This window comes from Psammomys obesus, unplaced genomic scaffold (genome assembly GCF_907164565.1).
Source record: "Psammomys obesus unplaced genomic scaffold, mPsaObe1.curated_primary_1811, whole genome shotgun sequence".
NCBI lineage: Eukaryota > Metazoa > Chordata > Mammalia > Rodentia > Muridae > Psammomys > Psammomys obesus.
This window is the reverse complement of record NW_026596095.1, coordinates 4,904,597-4,922,263: the sequence shown is the minus strand read 5'-3', so window position 1 is coordinate 4,922,263 and position 17,667 is coordinate 4,904,597. Positions and strand designations below refer to the sequence as shown.

Sequence of the window (17,667 nt, the reverse complement as noted above, 5' to 3'; positions counted from 1 at the left end):
GAAATAAAAACTAAAATCACCAGTCTTCCTAGAAATGGTAACAATGAAGACACATCAAAACACCTGAATACAAGCCAACAAGGTATCGAGGTGATCATTTTACTTGTGGCTTAGTGAAAACAACAAAATGTAACTGTGCTGGTTAGTTTTTTATCAACTTGATATAAACTAGAGTCGCCTGGAAGGAAGAAACCTCAGTTCAGTTGGACTTTAGACATGTCAATAGGTCTTTTGCTTGATTAATGGTTGGTGTGGCAGGGCCCAGCCCGCTGTGGGCAGTGCCATCCCTACACAGGTGGTCCTGGGGTATATAAGCAGCTGAGCAGGGCAGAGGAAGCAAGCCAGTAAACAGCGTTCCTCCATGGTCTGCTTCAGTTCCTGCCTCAAGCTCCCACGTTGGCTCCACTTGATAAAAGAAGTGTTGTGTTGGAACGAATGTTAGAAATAAACAAGGTGGCAAAGGTGCTCATACTGAAGATACTTTTTAAGAAAACGAAGATGAGGCTGAACAGGGTGGCACATGCCTTTAATCTCTGCCCTTGGTAGACAGAACTAGGCGAACCTCTATTAGTTCAAGGCCAGCCTGGTCTACAGAGAGTTTCAGGCCAGTCAGGGCTACATAGCAAGACTGTCTCAATACAAGACAAAACAAAGACAAACAAACAAAATAAAACTAAAACTAATCATTCATATTCCTAAATAATACTGGGATCACACAGTTTCCGTTGTACTTAGGAAGATGCCAGATAGAAAATGACACAGCAGAGAAGCAAACAGGCACAACCCCCTTCTACCTTGATTCTGCTGCCAGGGTTGATGCTCTGCCTCTTCCCTGCCTCCTAGAGAAGCTCATGTCTAAGGAGACCAGATCCAGATTGGATAGACTGTCCCACTCAGGCTGGCCTTTCTTGCAACAACCCAAAGGCACTGTTCCTAGGAACAGCCGAGTCACTACACCCAGCAAAGGCCAAACACATACATACCGTACATACTTCTTACAAGGCACTTACAGTTCTGGCCCAAGTTCATTGCACAGAGCAGGGGCCACTGAAATCATAAGCAATGCTGCCTTGTAACCTGGCTGACATTCTGTGTGGTTTTCAGAGCAACAAAGGCAGAAACGTAACACAAAGTCAAAAAGAACACCTTAAAATGAGCAACTGTAGTCCTGTCTGCCAAGGAGAGGGGAGTGGACGGGAGAGAAATAGTGTGCAAAGGTAGATTTAAGCCAAGTGCTTACCATTGTGAGCTGCACCTTCTGCTAGGAATATGTAGTAGCTTTCGTTTAGCACAAATCTGTCCTTCACCCCAGGAAGGGTGATGTTTCTTCTGAATGAGCACTGCATGACGCCATCCGCCAGCCGCCAGGCCATATTCTCAAGAGTCCCCTACAAACACACAAAGGGGGCTTCTCAACACTTCCCAAAGGCTTGCTAAAAAGAAGACATGCTCAAACCCCTGACCTCTTCCATTTCCTTTCTCTAAGGTTAGGGGCGCAGGTTTTCACTGCTTGTTTTCATTTCCTTGGTTTTTATCCTTCAAAGAATACCAAGATTTTTTTTCATTATTATTCTGCCGGTTGGTCTTTATGCCTCTTGGCTAACATTCTTAAAGCTACTTTTCACTCTGAGCCAGAACCTCTCAGGTCCTCCACCCAGGTTAGAAAATCTAGCTGCTGTGCTAGCCCCGACTGGCCACCAGCACAACAACGCAGAAGTGCTGAAGAGAAAAAAGCAGCAAGCAACACCCAGGAGACCAGTGTGCAGCGTGGAGCCAGACGAATCCCAGGAAAGCTAGGCATGTGGGGGCGTCAGGTCGGGAAGGCGCTGCTTCGCCACACTTCACCTGTGGTGACACTAAGGAAGAGCCACCACTCCTTCACAGCACATTTGAGTGCCAACTCTCCTACGAAAAAGAAATGCTTCACGTTGGCACAGATGCCAGCGAGGGACACACAAGGCAACCACGTAGACATCGGTGCTTACACATGCCCCTCCTTCCAGGTAGGCGAGAAATACTTCCGAAACAGAATTTCGGCTGTTCCTCTGTTGGACTGACTGTTTTTGAGACAGGCTGTAGTCCAGGCTAGACTTGAACTCACTATGTAATAATAAAGGGTGGGCTTAAAACTTTTTTTTTGGGATTTAGAATTTACTTATCTTCTTTTATGTGTATGAGTCTTTTGTCTACATGTATGTATGTATGTATACGCCTGGTGTCTACATGGGTCAGAAGAGGACACTGCATCCCTTGGAACTAGTGTTACAGAAAGTTGTGGGCCACCCCGTGGCTGGTGGGAACAGAATCCTAGTCCTCTGCAATAGCAGCAAATGCTCTCCAGCCCCAGTCTCAAATTTTTGATCCTCACGTTTCATAGGCAAAGTGCTAGTTATATGCCACTACACCCAAATTATGTATGCTGGGGGTTGAACCCGGTGCACCCTGCCCAAAGTCTCTTCTAAAAAAAAAAAAAAGAAGAAGAAGAAAAAAAAAGACTGTCCTATAAGCTTTTGGAAAGGCGTGAATGCTCTGATCATGCCGATAAGCCATAAAATACTTTTTTGTAAGATGTAATGAAAATGATTTAAGTGACATGAGCAAGAATTAATCATCTCCAAGTAGAGAACTTTCGTCTTGTGCTTTTTAAGTGCAGAGTGTTTCTTGGCAATCATGAGAAGATCATTTTCCAGGGTCATCAGGGCCAGAGGCTCCCATACACAAGCAGGCAGAGGCAGCCACAGAGCGGGGAGGTGGGCCAAGGAGACGGGTTCCCAGCCTGTTCCCACTCACCCTGGAGTCCATCACAGGGTGGCTTCGCCCTGTCAAGCGGGAAGGCTGTATATACACTGTCTGGTCTTCACGAATGCACAAGTAAGCGTCATCATCACCCTGAAAAACAAGTGTATTATATTTAGGAGTCCCTGATCGAATAGCATTTGGTGCTTTGAAAACATAATTGACTCAGGAGCAAATGATCTGTTTGGAGTCTAGAGAACTGATGGTGTAGGGTATTTGACCCATTGTGAACCCTGAGATTGTACACTGTAAAAACCTGTATCTTTCTTTGTGTGGTTCAGCCCTAGTACACACTTTTAATCCAAGAGCTTTATGTACTCGGGATTCAATAAAGTTAACCCTAGGTCAAAAGGTGGAGCAAGAAACCAGGAACTAAATAGAAAGGAGGGGCCTTGAGTTGAAGGGTATTTAAGACATCGTGGAGAAGAAGGGCTCTTGAGCTTTAGCTCTTTAGATCTTCAGCTCCTTAGCCTTTAGCTTTTAGTGCTTTAACTCTCTAGCTTTTGGGCTTTTAGCTGTTGGCTCTTCCCTGGGCTATTGAGTGAGCAAGCAGGCCTTTTCCTCCTGGGCCATCAGCTGAGCTAGCAAGCATTTGGCTTTTTGCTTTTTTGGCTTTTTCCTTCTGGGACATGAGCTAAGTAGGAAGGTCAGCTGGGTGCTTTCTCTGCCTCTCTGAGCTAGCAAGTTTTCACCCCACCATCTGGCTCCTGAGTCTTTATTGGTAAAATTGAACAGTTGGGATTTTCTCTCTTTAAAACAACATCTGGTTGCTTATTTTGGTAGCTAAAAAAAATAACCACTTATCTAGGTGTGGTAGGACACACCTCTATCCTCAGCACCCAAGAGGCTGGGGCAAGCAGAGCTTGAGGTCTCTGTGAGCTTGAGCCTGCTGGCACAGCTACACAGTAAAACTCTGTCTCGAAAGTAAATAAATAGCTGGGAGTGAATCTACCATGTAAATAGCAGAATGCTCTACAAAGCTACTGGTCTGAAAGAAGAAGGGGGAAAAAAATCAAGAAAAAAAAAAGTGGAGCGACTTCTAAAATAAAGCAGATCAAGACACATACATGCATCAGATGACAACTGCTTGAGTCTTGGATGAGAACTTTCTTTTAAAAAATTTTAAAGAGAACATTATTGGGACAAATGGGGGAAACAGAATATAAACTATTTGGTGCACGAAATGATTGTATCATTATCAAATTTTCTCAATATGATAAAATTGTGGTAACTGCAAAAGAATGTTCTTGTTCTCAGGACAGATGTACCAAAATCTTTGGGATAAAATGCTGTCATATCTACCTACCCTCAAAGAGTTTAGAAGGGAAAACTGTATATACCACAAAAGTTAACTGAGACAGAGGAATGGACCCGGACATACAAGAATAAAGGTAAAATGGCAAATCTAGGCGAATGACTAATGGCATTTATTGTACTATTCTTTAGACGTTTCTGCAAGTTTAAAGTTTATAAAAGGAACAGTGGGGCTGAAGATGTAGCTCAGGATAATATGTAATGAGGCTCTGAGTTTGATCCCCAACACCCAAATAAACAAATAGACAGGTGGATAGATAGATAGACAGACAGACAGATAGATGATAGATAGATAGATGATAGATAGATAGATAGATAGATAGATAGATAGATAGATAAAACAAATAAGTGAACGAGTAAATAAATAAAACAAATAAATAAATGGAGAAGCTTGAGGCAGGAGAAACCACAGTAAAATCTGCAATCTAGGGTTCAAATAAGATCAGAAGTGGGAATAACCTAGAGAGTTTGGTCAATGAAAAATTATGTGTGCAACAAGATAATATGTGGCAAGTACAATACACCAAAATACATAAGCTGCCTTCATCCCCATCTCCTAGTATAGGACTCCTAAAGATTTCTGGACTCTCCAAAGATTTGTTGTTGTTGTTGTTTGTTTGTTTGTTTGTTTGTTTAATGTTGTGTTAACGGGTTGACTGATGACTGGCAGCCCCTGATACCTACAGGATTAAAGGATTAAGATCCTAACCTCACTCCCAATACACCGAAAGTGTAGAAACTGCTGAAGGTCAAGTTAGTCATCAACAGTCAAAGATTCAGTCGATCATCCCAATGAAAAGAAGTATCTACAAAACCCCAAAAGGACAAGGTTTGAAGAACTTCCAGATAGCTGAACTTGAGGTTCCTAAAACGGGCTGGAGAGATGGCTCAGGGGCTAAAGGACCTGGGTTTGAAAAATGGTGTACCCAGGAGGCCATGAAGGCCCCTGCCACTTCCCACACACACCCCTTGCAGTGTGCACCTCTCTTTTGGTATCCTTTGGAATATCATTTATAATAAACAGGAAAGCATGCTTCCCTGACCTTGTTTGAATAGCCCATCCCCAGGAGGAGGTATTGGAAACCCTGGCTTGTCATCCCAGAGTCAAAAGCACAGGTTAAATAAGCTGGGGGTTGTGATTACCATCTGAAGTAGGAGGCTAGGCAGTCCTGGAGACTGAGCCCTCAAGCCCTGAGATCTGACACCATCACCAGGTTGAACAGCAAAATCAATTGTTTGCTTGGTGTGTGAACAGACATTCCACACTTCGGAGGATCACAGAAGCAACCTGTTCTGTGTGTGTAAATTGACTTTATTTTACTTAAGAGGGAAAGGAGGATAAAATGTGTCTTCCTGATAGACTTTATACCATATAATAAAAATCGCAGGTAAGGAAGACTAAAACGAAAAAATAAGCAAGCCACTGTCAGCAAAAATTCAGAAAATTATATGTTTCACCAATTTTAGTGATGAAAGCAATTGCTGTCAATTTATGGGCTAATTTTTTTAAGGTAGATTTTAGGTTATCCGATCAGCAGTTAGAACAGCAAACATTTTCAGTATCTAAATTTATATTATAGTCAAAAATAACAGGACCCTGAGCGAAGTGTCACACGCCTTTAATGCCAGCGCTCAAGAGGCAGAGATGGGCAGATCCATGGGCATTTGAAGCCAGATTGGTCTGCGAGTTCCAGGCCAGCCAGGGCTACATAGTGAGACGGGCTAACCTGTCTCGAGAGAAAAAAAAAAAAAAGTTTTATAAAAATACACTGAAGTTTTGAAAATAACAATCTTAAATAGAAATAAGCACTTTAAAACTATATTCTGAAGATGATCCATTGCCACCAATTTAGGCAACCAGGTGTCCGTCTGATTTTAATCAGTAAGCAGGGCTCCTCTGTAAACCAGCTGCACCTGCAGAAGTAAATCTTTTTTTTTTTTTTTAAAGATTTATTTATTTTATGTAGATGGGTGTTCTATCTGCATTTACACCTGCCAGAAGAGGGAATCAGTTCACATTATAGATGGTTGTGAGCCACCATGTGGTTGCTGGGAATTGAACTCATGACCTTTGGAAGAGCAGACAGTGCTCTTAACCACTGAGCCATCTCTCCAATCTTCTTATAAACACTTTTGATGAGCACTGTAAGAGAAATAGGTAAGATTTCTAAGTGAGGTAAAAATATCCAGAATTAGAGATAAATGCTTTTGTCCCATCTCGCGTACAGTTTACAAGAGCTAAAGTACCTGTGGGACAGCCATGTTCACACTCAACACAACGGAATCCTTCCCTCTCAACGTTCACTGGGGCCAGCAGGAGAAAAATGAGCTGTTTATGGTATAGCATGCATGTGAGCTATACAGTTACAGAGATAAGGTTTTTTTTTTTTTAAGTTTCAATGACAGATAAATATGCTGTAACAGTCATGTATAATAATACTTAACTGACAGATATAAGTTAATGCACCCCAAAGATGCAACTTAAGGGAATTATGTGTTTATCCAACAAGTCCTTTTAATCCTATCTGGACTCATCTTCAGAGTTTGTTTCATAGCCGATTCCATCCTATTCGCGTAACAGCCATTTCCACCACCTTGCCTTATTGCTTTAGAGGCACATTTGACTCTTAACTCCACCTCATTATTCATCTCAGGCACCAAATTTGATTCAGTTTGCTAGTACTGAGAACTCCCAAAAGAATAAGCTGCGGATCTGATGGTAATTACAGGCAGAAAGCAGGGGAAATATTTTGCACAATTACAACATTATCTTCCATAAAAATGTATAAAGCTTTCCATAAAAGTAACTCTGTAGAGAAGAGGTTGAAATTTTCTTACTTTTGGAAGTGTATGAGGTAACTTGTTGCTTTGATACTATTGCTCTATGGTTTTTGTTGTTGTTGTTGATTTGGTTTGGTTTTATTTTGTTTTGAGACCAGGCTGCTGGCTTCAAATTTGCCATGACCTTGAACTCCTGATTCTCCTACTTAATCCCCTGAGTACTGGGGTCAAAGACCTGGGCCACCATCTTGGGTGGAATAAACCTTGGTTCTTCCTTCATGTTTTATTGTTTTGAGCTGTAGTTCCCTTTTTAAAAAAGCAGTGTCAAGTTTAAACGCTGACATAAAGAAAAGTCTCCAAAGACTTTACCTTTTCTAATGAGCAGGTTACACTGGGAGTCATCCACTCTGCTCACCGCCAGTCCTCCATGAAGAGGACTCAACATTTGCACAAGTGTCCTCTTTCCTCTCAGCATTTGCTTTTCCAAAACCACCCATAGAATCTCTGAACCCGCCCAGAAAGAGCAAGAATCGGAAACATGTATGGGACAAAGGAGCGGTCAGAGCACATGGCCTCTCTCAAGACACTGTAACGGAAAGGTGGTGGGGCATGGGCCCCTGAATGGTCTGAAGGGCATTCCAAACATGACATTTTATGCAGTCGTTCCTTTTACCTCTGATTCCTGCGAATCTGCTACAAATAAAATGACCTTCCCAGCTGTCGTTAGGGCGCTCTGCTCTTAGAATAACCCTCCACTGAAAGCAGGAAACAGCCATTGAAATTCGGATGTGGTCTTCCTGTCTCAGCCGTCATCTGGGAACAGCAGCCATGCCCTGTGCTAAACCACGGATGTGGGCCTCAGCAAGCCGAGGCACAGCCGGCGCCCAGGACGGCTCAGCAAGCACACCAAGTTCCTACGGGACGTGATCAGGGAGGTGTGCGGCTTCATGCCCTAGGGTGCTGTGCCGTGGAGACGCTCAAGGTGTGTAAGGCCAAGTGTGCACTCAAGTTCATCAAGAAGAGGGGTAAGGGGTGAGGGCTGAGCAACTTGCTGGCAACTATGAGGAAGGCAGAGGAACTGATGCCCCCTCCCCCAAGAAATATTGTGCCGCATCAATAATTAATAAATAAATAAGAAAATAAGTTCAGATCTGTTCTTAGAGTTTCCTTTCCTAATCTAGCCTTAGCTCTGATCACTCAACTCTGGAAGACACAGCTAATCTACTGTTGATGAGAAGTCACTCTGATGGCCCTCCTGCTACGACCCCGAACAAAAGCAGCAGGTACGAACCATCCACCGGTCGTGAGAAAATGCAAACGAAATGTAGCCTTCACTGGGACCGCTCATTTCAACCATCACCGACTGGTCATCTCTGGTGAAGGACAAAAAGACACAGGCAGGCTCCTTCTCTGGGTCACAGGTCAAAGGACTCCGAACACAGAACTTCTTTCTCCCACACTCGGAGGCACTGAACTAGAAAAATAAAAAGGACAGGAAGGTCTTAATTATGAAACAAGCAGCTTACTACCGAGAACTGAACAGCCAAGAAAAGCTTTCCATAAAAATTCTAAAGGGGGTGGGGGAAGAGAGACAGAAGATGCATCACAAATTAGAAATGATCAGAGCACTCTTCAGCTGTGGAGTTTCAAACCTAATTAGTTTTAATTACAATTTGGAAAACTACACTAGTTGGACTGAAATGGCACAAGAGTGCTTATGTTCGTTTAATATACAAAACACTTCACACCAGCCAAGATCAGGAGCAAGGTTCCCTGTACATTGAGAAATTTCCCAGGCATAAGTCCACACAGCCCATCTTGCCTAACTGGTTACCCTCCAGTTTTCAGGAGATGGTATTTTTAAAAAGCAGGCAAGCCAAACATGGGCGAGTCTTTATGTGTAGATCTTGGGAACAGCTTTGAAAATCCACATTTAGATTTGAAGTTAAATGAGACAGGGAAAGATGTGAAGCTTGTTTATTCCACCATTCCACACAACAGCAAAATTAACTCCTGTTGTGTCAGGAGGCACAGCCAAGTGTTCTACGCTGAATGAACTCAGGGCCTCCCAGCACGGCGCTGAAGAAGACCCTCTGAGCCCAACCCCACCCCTGAAAAAAATCAGCTCTATGACTGGGCACAGAAAACAAGCAGAGCTTGTCAGGGTGGTATGTGAGAATGGAGGAGGGCCAACAATTCTGAAACCAGGCTTAGTGGGGACATAAAGACTCACCACGGTAGGGCAAAGACAGAAGCTGCTAGCACCTTGGAAATGTGACTTCGGTCCCTGAGCTCCACTTTGGTCTATTCCACCTGTCAAAGAACCTATTCTCGAAGGGTCTCTTCACCTTCAACAATCCAAAAGGAACTGAGGTCTCTTCTAAACCTAAAAACGCCACGGCCCTGAATGAATTGCCCTATAGTTACAGATTATCACCTTGGCACAGAGGCATGGTTACAAGATTACAAGAAGAACCAGCCCCTCTTATTGACCATGTGCAAAGGCAGTATTTTCTATTAGGAAGCTCATATACAAACCGCTTATTCACTTAGGGCAGCTTTTAAATAAGTATTAAGAGTGAAGTGAGAACTAACACAGATAAGAACCTCTTTAATAACTGTACAGTCGAGCAACGTTCCTTATAGTGTGAACAAATACGTGGAGGTGTTTAAAGCTGCAGAGGAGAAGGAGGCCAAATAAGACTCCTCTTACGTAGGGTAAGCGGTTTATTTAGCCATTTTTAGTTTTATGTGTGCATGTGTGTCCGTGTGAGTGTATGCTGGGGATGCAAGGAAACCAGCGAGGAGGACATCATATCGTCCGCGGCTGGAGTTCTAGGCAGCTGTGCGCAACAGCTGTGGTTCTAAACGCGTGTCCTCCAGAAGAGCACCATGTGCTCCTGACTGCTGAGCCACCTCTCCAGCCCTTATTTAGTGAAAGAAGAGATAAGTACTGACAACAAGAAGATAGAAAGGGACCAGAAAGGTGGTTCTCAACCTGTGGGTTGGGAACCCTTTGGAGGGTCAAATAACCTTTTCACAGGGGTTGCCGGAGACCATGAGAAAACAAACATTCGTGTTACAATTCACAAGAGCAGCAAAATTAGTTAGGAAACAGCAACAAAGATAACTTTAGGGTTGAGGGTCACCAAAACATGAGGAACTGTTTTAAAGGTGGTAGCATTAGGAAGGTTGAGGGCCACTGACCTAGAGTTTACCCCGTGTCTGTGAGGCACTAGGCACAGATGGAAAAAATGTATTCATAATTTTGACGGCTATTCTCGGCAATGAAGAGCTGCACATGATCGTTTCTCATCCTTAAGTGAAGCTGAAACAGGAATAATTTCCTCCACAGACCCACGAAAGGCAGGCAAGTCAGCACTTAGGCACAGCCATGTTCTCTCAGCTATGGCGATGCTGACAGCTTTTCATTCTATACTTGCACTTCTGAAGTGAGCAGGCTAATTCAAAGTTTCCTTCCGTGAAAACCTGCCCGGGGTTTCAAATACGCAATACTCTTTCCAAGATTTTTTTTTTCAGTCATCGATCTTTTGAATCACAAAGCCTAAATGTCAAATCTGACAGGATTACAACAGATTTCTTTTTTTCTACTAAACATCCTGCTAGTGTTGGTGCAGGAGCTGGGGGGCAGAGTGAGCAGAGCCTCTTGTAGCTCAGGCTAGCCTCAAACTCCTACATTGTTTCATCTGTTTGTTTATTTGCTGAGGGGAAGAGAGTTAAAATAGTCTTACTATATAATTCATGCTAGCCTAGAACTCACCATGTAAATGAGCCTGGCCTCAAATTTGCAAAGATCCTCCTGCCTCTGCCTCCTCACTTCTTCCGGGATGATGGGCAGGTGATGCCATACACCACTGAGTTCCCTAACACTTTAATCTTAGCAAAATAAAATCTATACCATACCACCCCTTCAAGACTCCCCTCCAGGCAGTAGTTGCTCACAACTTTAATCCCAGTACAAGGAAGAGATAGGGAAGATCTCTGTGAGTTTGAGGCAAGTGAGTTCCAGGACAGCCAGGGCCATTACAAAGAAACTTCCTCTCTATGTAAGAGCAGGAAGAAAGAAGAAAGAAAGAAAGAAAGAAAGAAAGAAAGAAAGAAAGAAAGAAAGAAAGAAAGAAAGAAAGAAAGAAAGAAGACAGAGGAAGGGAGGGGTAAGCTTTTTCAACTTCATTTTCAAGTGAACACACACCCTCTACTTGCTATCAAAACTGCTTGTGAATGTTGCAACTATACTCTGAATGTAGATTCTTTTATGCCCTTTATTCAAACCTATAAACCATGCTGTTGTAAGGAAGACTTCCTTCAGATTTCTACAGAGAACCCAAAAACTCCCTCCCATGGCCCAGTACAGATAATGCAGACTGAACCAGACTCAGTTGCCAGGAAAGCTACTCAAAATCATATTTAGTGGAAATGTCACTTACTGGCTTGGTTAAGTGCGAGGCAGAAGATGACGTCGTCAAAGGTTGTGTTGTGGCTTTAGGCGTTGTAAAGGGAGGAGCATTTGGTTGGGAAATTACGTGACTAGGAATCCTCACCCAATAGATTTTATACTTCTGAACAACTGTGGCTCTGAAAGAGAACGCCCATGGGATTAGACAAGAGCCCACAGTGGCGCATCACAAGAAATCAAAACCTCAAGTGAAAAATAAGTGGGAAGAGGCGAATGAAGAACACCCATGTATGCGGCAAATCTCTAAGGACTGTCCTCCACCCATTACTAGATGAACCTTATTACTCTCTCACTCCCTCTTTTTTTGTTGTCTGTTCTTTTATCAACAGCAGCCATGAATGATGGACCGCACAACTAAATTCTGTGGGTTCCTGCACCCTGACCCAAGAGCACACTCCTAGTCATTTCACAGTGAATGACTAGTCACACTCCTCCAAAGAGCATGCATTAAGAGGCAGCCACCCAACGAAGAACCACAGAAGCTGCCTGAATCCAAGTGCTCACTCGGGTTCACCTCAGCATCTTACACATATGCACAGAGCAGCGCTCCAGAGCGCTGGGAGCCTGCGAACAAAGATAAACAGAAGAAGATCCTCTCCTGTAAGGTACATGTACATCCATCCGGAATGCCACTCAGGCATCATTACATGGCTTTTAAGACACCCCATTCTGCCTAGTGCAGATGAATAGGAAAAGGACGCTCTTGTAATTCTGGTTTCACAATTCCAAAAGGCATGCAGCGCTTGATTTTCTGATAAGCTATCTACAAGTTGTAGTGCCACCAAAGCAGTCATCCGACTCCCAGCCCTGTTTTACTTACACTCTCGCACTAAAGCAGGAAGTGTTACTGTGCACACCACAGACTCAAGTACTAATTGATGGCTCTTAGGAGTGGAACACTTCACCCACTCAACAACATCTAGTAAATGTCCCTTAAGTACCAGGTTCTACCAGGCTCGGTGATGCATGACTGTTATCCAAGCACTTGGAAGGATAAAGCAAAAAAAAGAAGCTTAAAAAGAAAAGCCAGGTTCTTTGAAGAATCAGAAGCAGGAGAATTGCTACAAGTTCAAGGCCAGACTCATCTGCATAGGGAGTTCCTGGCCAGCCAGTGCTGCACAGCAAGATGTCTCCAGTACCAAGTAAGAAAAGAAGCAAGACAGTTCTTGTATTAGTAACTACTAAAGCTCTAAAGGTGAATATTTGGGGGCTAAGCAGTATGCTTTGTTATGATTTCTGTAGGCAGTGACTACAGAAATGTGAGCTCTTGTACTCACAAAAATCGTATGTGATTCGGGGCACTGCTAGGAGCATTCCAGTAGACTTTAATTTCTGTCTTCTTGGATGAAGTTGTATGACTCACGGCCAAACCCTGAAATAAGATAGAAAAGAACAACCTCCTGTCAGACAGCTCAGCATGGTCAGAACTGCAATCATTTGCAAAATGAACAGTAGCATTTGAAGGAAGAACATTCTGTGTAGAGGAAGGCCAAGTCCTCAATAAAGTCATCCCCACTGGCTGACAATGTATTATCAGTTATATGTATCAGTGTAACAAATTAGCGTCCTCAAAAACTTAAATACCAGCTGGGTGCAGTGGCATACCCCTGTAATCCCGGCATTCAGGGAGGCAGAGCCAGGTGAATCTTTGTGAGTTTAAGGCCAGCCTGGTCCACAAAGTGAATCTAGGACAGCCAAGGCTACACAGAGAAACCCTGTCTCGAAATACCAAAAGTAAAAACCTTAATACTGAAGGAAGCCATGAATATTAGGTGTATTAACATTATTTGAAGGTTCTTAGTCTTACTTTACACTTTAAATTTATATTCCTTCCATTAATGAACATGAATAAAATGTAAAAGATTCCTCAAAAGGAAAAAACACAATTTAAAACCTCCAAACATATATCCTGTTTTAGCAATTCCTATTGAACAGTCCTGTTTTCCACTTTCTTTCACCTGACAAACTCCTACACATTCTTCAAACCTAACAGAATTCTCCTGCTGCAATCTGTGACGTCCACCGCTGTGTTTCCCACTGACTTTGTACACACTCCAACCTAATCCATCATACTCTTCTACTTATGTGTCTGTCCTACCCTTGTGCCAGCTACCCAGAGTCCATGGGCTCTCTACTCCGCAAGAGAGTTCAAGTTTTCCAAGGAAAGGGAGTAAGTCTTTGTTTGTTACCACATCTCTTGCATGCCGCAAAATTCCTGACATAGTCTTTACGGAATGAATGAATGAATGAATGGATGAATGAATGAATGAATGAATGAATGAATAAATAAATGTCAAAACCTACACCCTGTCTCATTATAAAACTATGTCTCCTCAATACTGAAATCATTTAAAAATCAGTACACTGGGAGCCAGTAAGACAGCTCAGCAGGTAAAGGCACTTGATCCCCAATGACATAGCCTGACATTTAAGTTTGGTTATCAGAGCATATATAAGGGTAGAAGGCGAGAACTGACTCCATCAAGTTGTCTCCTGACCTCCACACACATGATGGCATGCCCGCTGCTCCTCCTCCTACACGCGCACACACACACGCCCACACGCCCACATGCATATATACACTTAGAAAGTTATTTTTGTTTTTCTGGAGACAGGGTTTCCCTGTGTAGCCCTGGCTGTCCTGGGACTGTCTCTGTAGACCAGGCTGGCCTGGAACTGAGAGATCCACCTGCCTCTGCCTCTGGAGCGCTGGGATTAAAGGTGTGCACCACCATGCCCAACGTAATTATCTTAAATTTTAAGTCAGTATTTCGAAATGTAACATAAACACCACCACATAAGCTCTTCAAGCTATTACCCAACCTTTCCTAGATGCTGGTATGTAAACCAGTGGTAAGATATGTTGACTGTAAGTCTATTCAAATGCCCGCTACACATGGCAATGCCATCACTGATCATGCAATCACCACCCTAGACCGAAAGCATCCCAAAAGAAACAAGAGAAATGAACTTCAAACTACACACAAACCTGTACGTCTTCACAAGTTAGAAGCTGTGACACTTCACTGTCAATCAGTGTGAAGGAGCCAACAGGAGGGCCACTCAGATCCTCAGCATCACGGGCTTCTAAGAGAAAGCCTTTAAACGGTGGTCCTGATAGAGTAACTGAGCAACAGACAAAAGAGAGGTTGGGGCAAAAGGTTTAGAAATATTCCATGAGAGAGCATTTAGAAGAAGCTCAGTTTGTTAGAATCAGGTGTGTCCCTGCAAAACCGCACAGGTTAGAAGCCATCCTGCAGAAAGACGTCTAAACCATGTCCCATAGAGCATGTCTGCCATGTTTTAGGGTTGTGTTTGTTTGTTTGTTTGTTTGTTTGTTTGTTTGTTTGGGGTGGGATGGTTGTTTATTCTGCAGCACCAGGTATTGAACCTAGGACCTTGCATATGCTAGGTAACTACTCCACATGGAATTACATCTTCAACCCTCTTGTGCTATTTATTTTGAAACAGGTTTTCAGTGAGTTACTCAGGCTACCTTGAACTCATTCTGTAGCACAGGCTGGCCTTGAACTTACGATCATCTTGTCTCAGACTACTGAGGAGCTGAGATTATAGACCTGTGCCATCAGGCCTGGCACCATGAGATATTAATAGCCCATTCCACAAGGGTTAAAGCATGAGTGATGGCTAGGTAACAACCTATTGGGAAAAACCAATTTAGAAAATTCTAGATAGAAGCAAGAACTTGTTTCTTTACTACGAATCCGACCGTCTTTAATACTCTCTTGTGTGGAGTAAAATTCTAAGAGACAACTTGATCATACAGGGCATTCCAGGTTTATTTCTTCATACGTTCTTTTTTGTTAAGAATTTCTATTGAGGCTATGCTAATTTCAGGGTGTAACTGCTTGGGTTTACATTGTTTTAGCTCAGCTCCTCCACTTTCCCCAGGGAGCTGTTCATTAATGTGAATCAGAAAAGAAGCCATTCTGCCCAAGTATCCTCACCACCCTACAGCTCTCAGTAAGTGGCCAAGAAAACTTACCGCTCCATAAAGACTGTTGTATCGGTTCCTTTTTTTCCCCAGAGCTTTAAACTTATTCTTTACTCTTCAAAGGCCAGGATTCCTAGCTAACCCAAAGTCTTCAGTTTAACCTTTTTGTGTATGACTTGTTCCTGTTCTGAAGTACCATGGTAGTATGGTAGATAATGGAGTACCTGACTACATCTCTAAGAAATTTGACTGACGTTTTGCATGTATAAGTGTTTTCCCCATGGTTTTGAATCAGAGGATTTGCATGTTTATTAAAACCAGGCCTGGTTGAAAGTGTCAGTAATAGTGGCAGGCCCATAACTGATTCTAGAATGCTAATATGCTAACCCATGGCTGAAATTTTTCATTCTTAGGTAGTTACTACTAAATTTATATAAGCATTTATTAATAATGAAGCAATAGATACTTAAACCGATAGCCTTGTTTTATCGTTTGAATTATTTTTATTTTCTAATTAAAGAGTGTCTTACTTCCATTGAAAACTGGAAGCACAAGTAAATGAGGGGCAACAAGACATTCAGACTGTTAGGAATACAGCAAGCGGCGCTGACTCTGTCTCCTAGCTCTATTTATTCCAAGCATGTTTGCAAATAAAAGATAAACTAAGCATGCTGCATAAGCTGCTATCATCAGGATGGTGCAGGGTTTCAGAAAAGTGGGGAAAGGCTAAGTAGGGTCATCTTCCTCCAGAAACAACGGTATTCAGTGTAAAACAATTAGCGGTGGCACTTGTCTGATTAGGTTTATGTAGACTATTTTGGGGTTTCTTAAAACAATAGATCGAGCCAGGTGTATGGTCTGCAGGGCCTGCACAGGCAGAAACCAGCCTGAGTGCCATAGCCAGACTCCCTCACAGAAGGCAAATTAGCATCCTGGAAGTGAAGGGCATCGTTGTGCACATACTGCTGCTCTTCGGTACTGAGGCATCTGCTCCGGGAGGTACTGACTGACTGTCTATAAGGGACCTGCAGAGGAGGGTCTTTGTAGAGCTATAGAAGTTCTGCCATTGCCACTTTGGTTGCACCTGTGGCTGTATTACAGCTGTGGAGTTGGAGTTTTTCTTTAGAGGAAATGGTCAAAGTTTGTTTCATGCCTAAAGCTTGATTCTTGATGAACAGGACAAGTTTCTCTTCCAAAAAACACACTTGTTTGCATCAATGAGCATTAGTTTGTTATAGCAGAAAAAGGAGCAAAAGTATGATCTAGTGGCAGAGCATTTACCTGAGAGAATGGGCTCAATTGCCAGCACTACCAAAAAAACAAACAAACAAAAAAAAAAAACAGATGGGGTAGCATAAAAATTTCTTGACTTTGAAATGCTCCAAATAACAAATGGTTTTGACAAATAATGAGAAGTGTTCATAATGTCTGGAAGACCTAAAAAGAATTCAGATAAAACTGTTTCACTGGGTCTAATCCAATGTTATATGATGGAAGATAGTTTCAAATTTATTTTTACCTTTGCTGTGGTACTCCGCTATGGATGTCAACTAGAATGGTAATTTCCATCCTTCAGAACTGAATTAGAGTTGTGAGCGTGATGTTTGCTTTCCTATGAAACACAGGAATAGGATGCATCCCAAATAGAAATGTTCTTTGCCACTGACTGATACATCTACCAGCCAATAAAGATGTAAGGTCAGAGTTCTTCCTTTTAGCACTCTCTTCCTAACAGTATAGTAAACTCAAAACATCACACAGGAAGATTAGATGTATATTTGGTAGAGCTCACACTTAATAAAACACCCTTAAAATTAGAATACAGTTAGGACTACCGGTTATTTTGAAAATATTTTGACACCTTTGATAGTGGTTTGCTGTGTCCTAATTTAAATACGCTTTTGTGCTTGGGATATAGCTCTTGGAAAACACTAGGGCCCTGGGACTAGTCCCCAGCACCAACACCTTACCCCAAGGAGCTGTTTTCTATTGGTGTGGAATCAGTCTTTAAGCAACATTATTACCCAGCCACCCCTTTAATGAAAAAGTTTAACAATATTAAAGTAATCTACTCAAGAGTGGTGCATTCTCTGGCCTTCAAGCACAGGTGACACTGTTCACTTGCTCTTCCTTGTACCTTCCATTGTGCCATCAGTGTATGAGATGATGTTTAAAGAGCTTCATTGAACTGTGAAGCACACTACGAAAGGAAGCTTCTTAATCTATACATCTTTGGGAGTTTTCAAGAAATTTGACTTCTTGGAAAATGAACTGTTGTGAGAGCCTGAAACTGTACCTGTGTGTGTGTGTGTGTGTGTGTGTGTGTGTGTGTGTGTGTGTGTGT

The 17,667-nt window shown here is 42.6% G+C and overlaps 1 protein-coding gene across 2 annotated transcripts in view; it reads right to left on the bottom strand.

Annotated features, from left to right (window-relative positions):
- Window positions 1-17,667, bottom strand: part of Frrs1 (ferric chelate reductase 1) — a 48,003-nt gene that overhangs the window by 11,651 nt on the left and 18,685 nt on the right. For both annotated transcript variants that reach the window (XM_055628220.1, XM_055628221.1), the window contains exons 3-8: window positions 14,358-14,494; window positions 12,646-12,740; window positions 11,340-11,487; window positions 8,183-8,365; window positions 2,791-2,889; window positions 1,241-1,388 (exon numbers count right to left, since the gene is read on the bottom strand). In XM_055628220.1, the coding sequence (XP_055484195.1) occupies window positions 1,241-1,388; window positions 2,791-2,889; window positions 8,183-8,365; window positions 11,340-11,487; window positions 12,646-12,740; window positions 14,358-14,494 (810 nt within the window). The remainder of the gene's footprint in view (window positions 1-1,240; window positions 1,389-2,790; window positions 2,890-8,182; window positions 8,366-11,339; window positions 11,488-12,645; window positions 12,741-14,357; window positions 14,495-17,667) is intronic.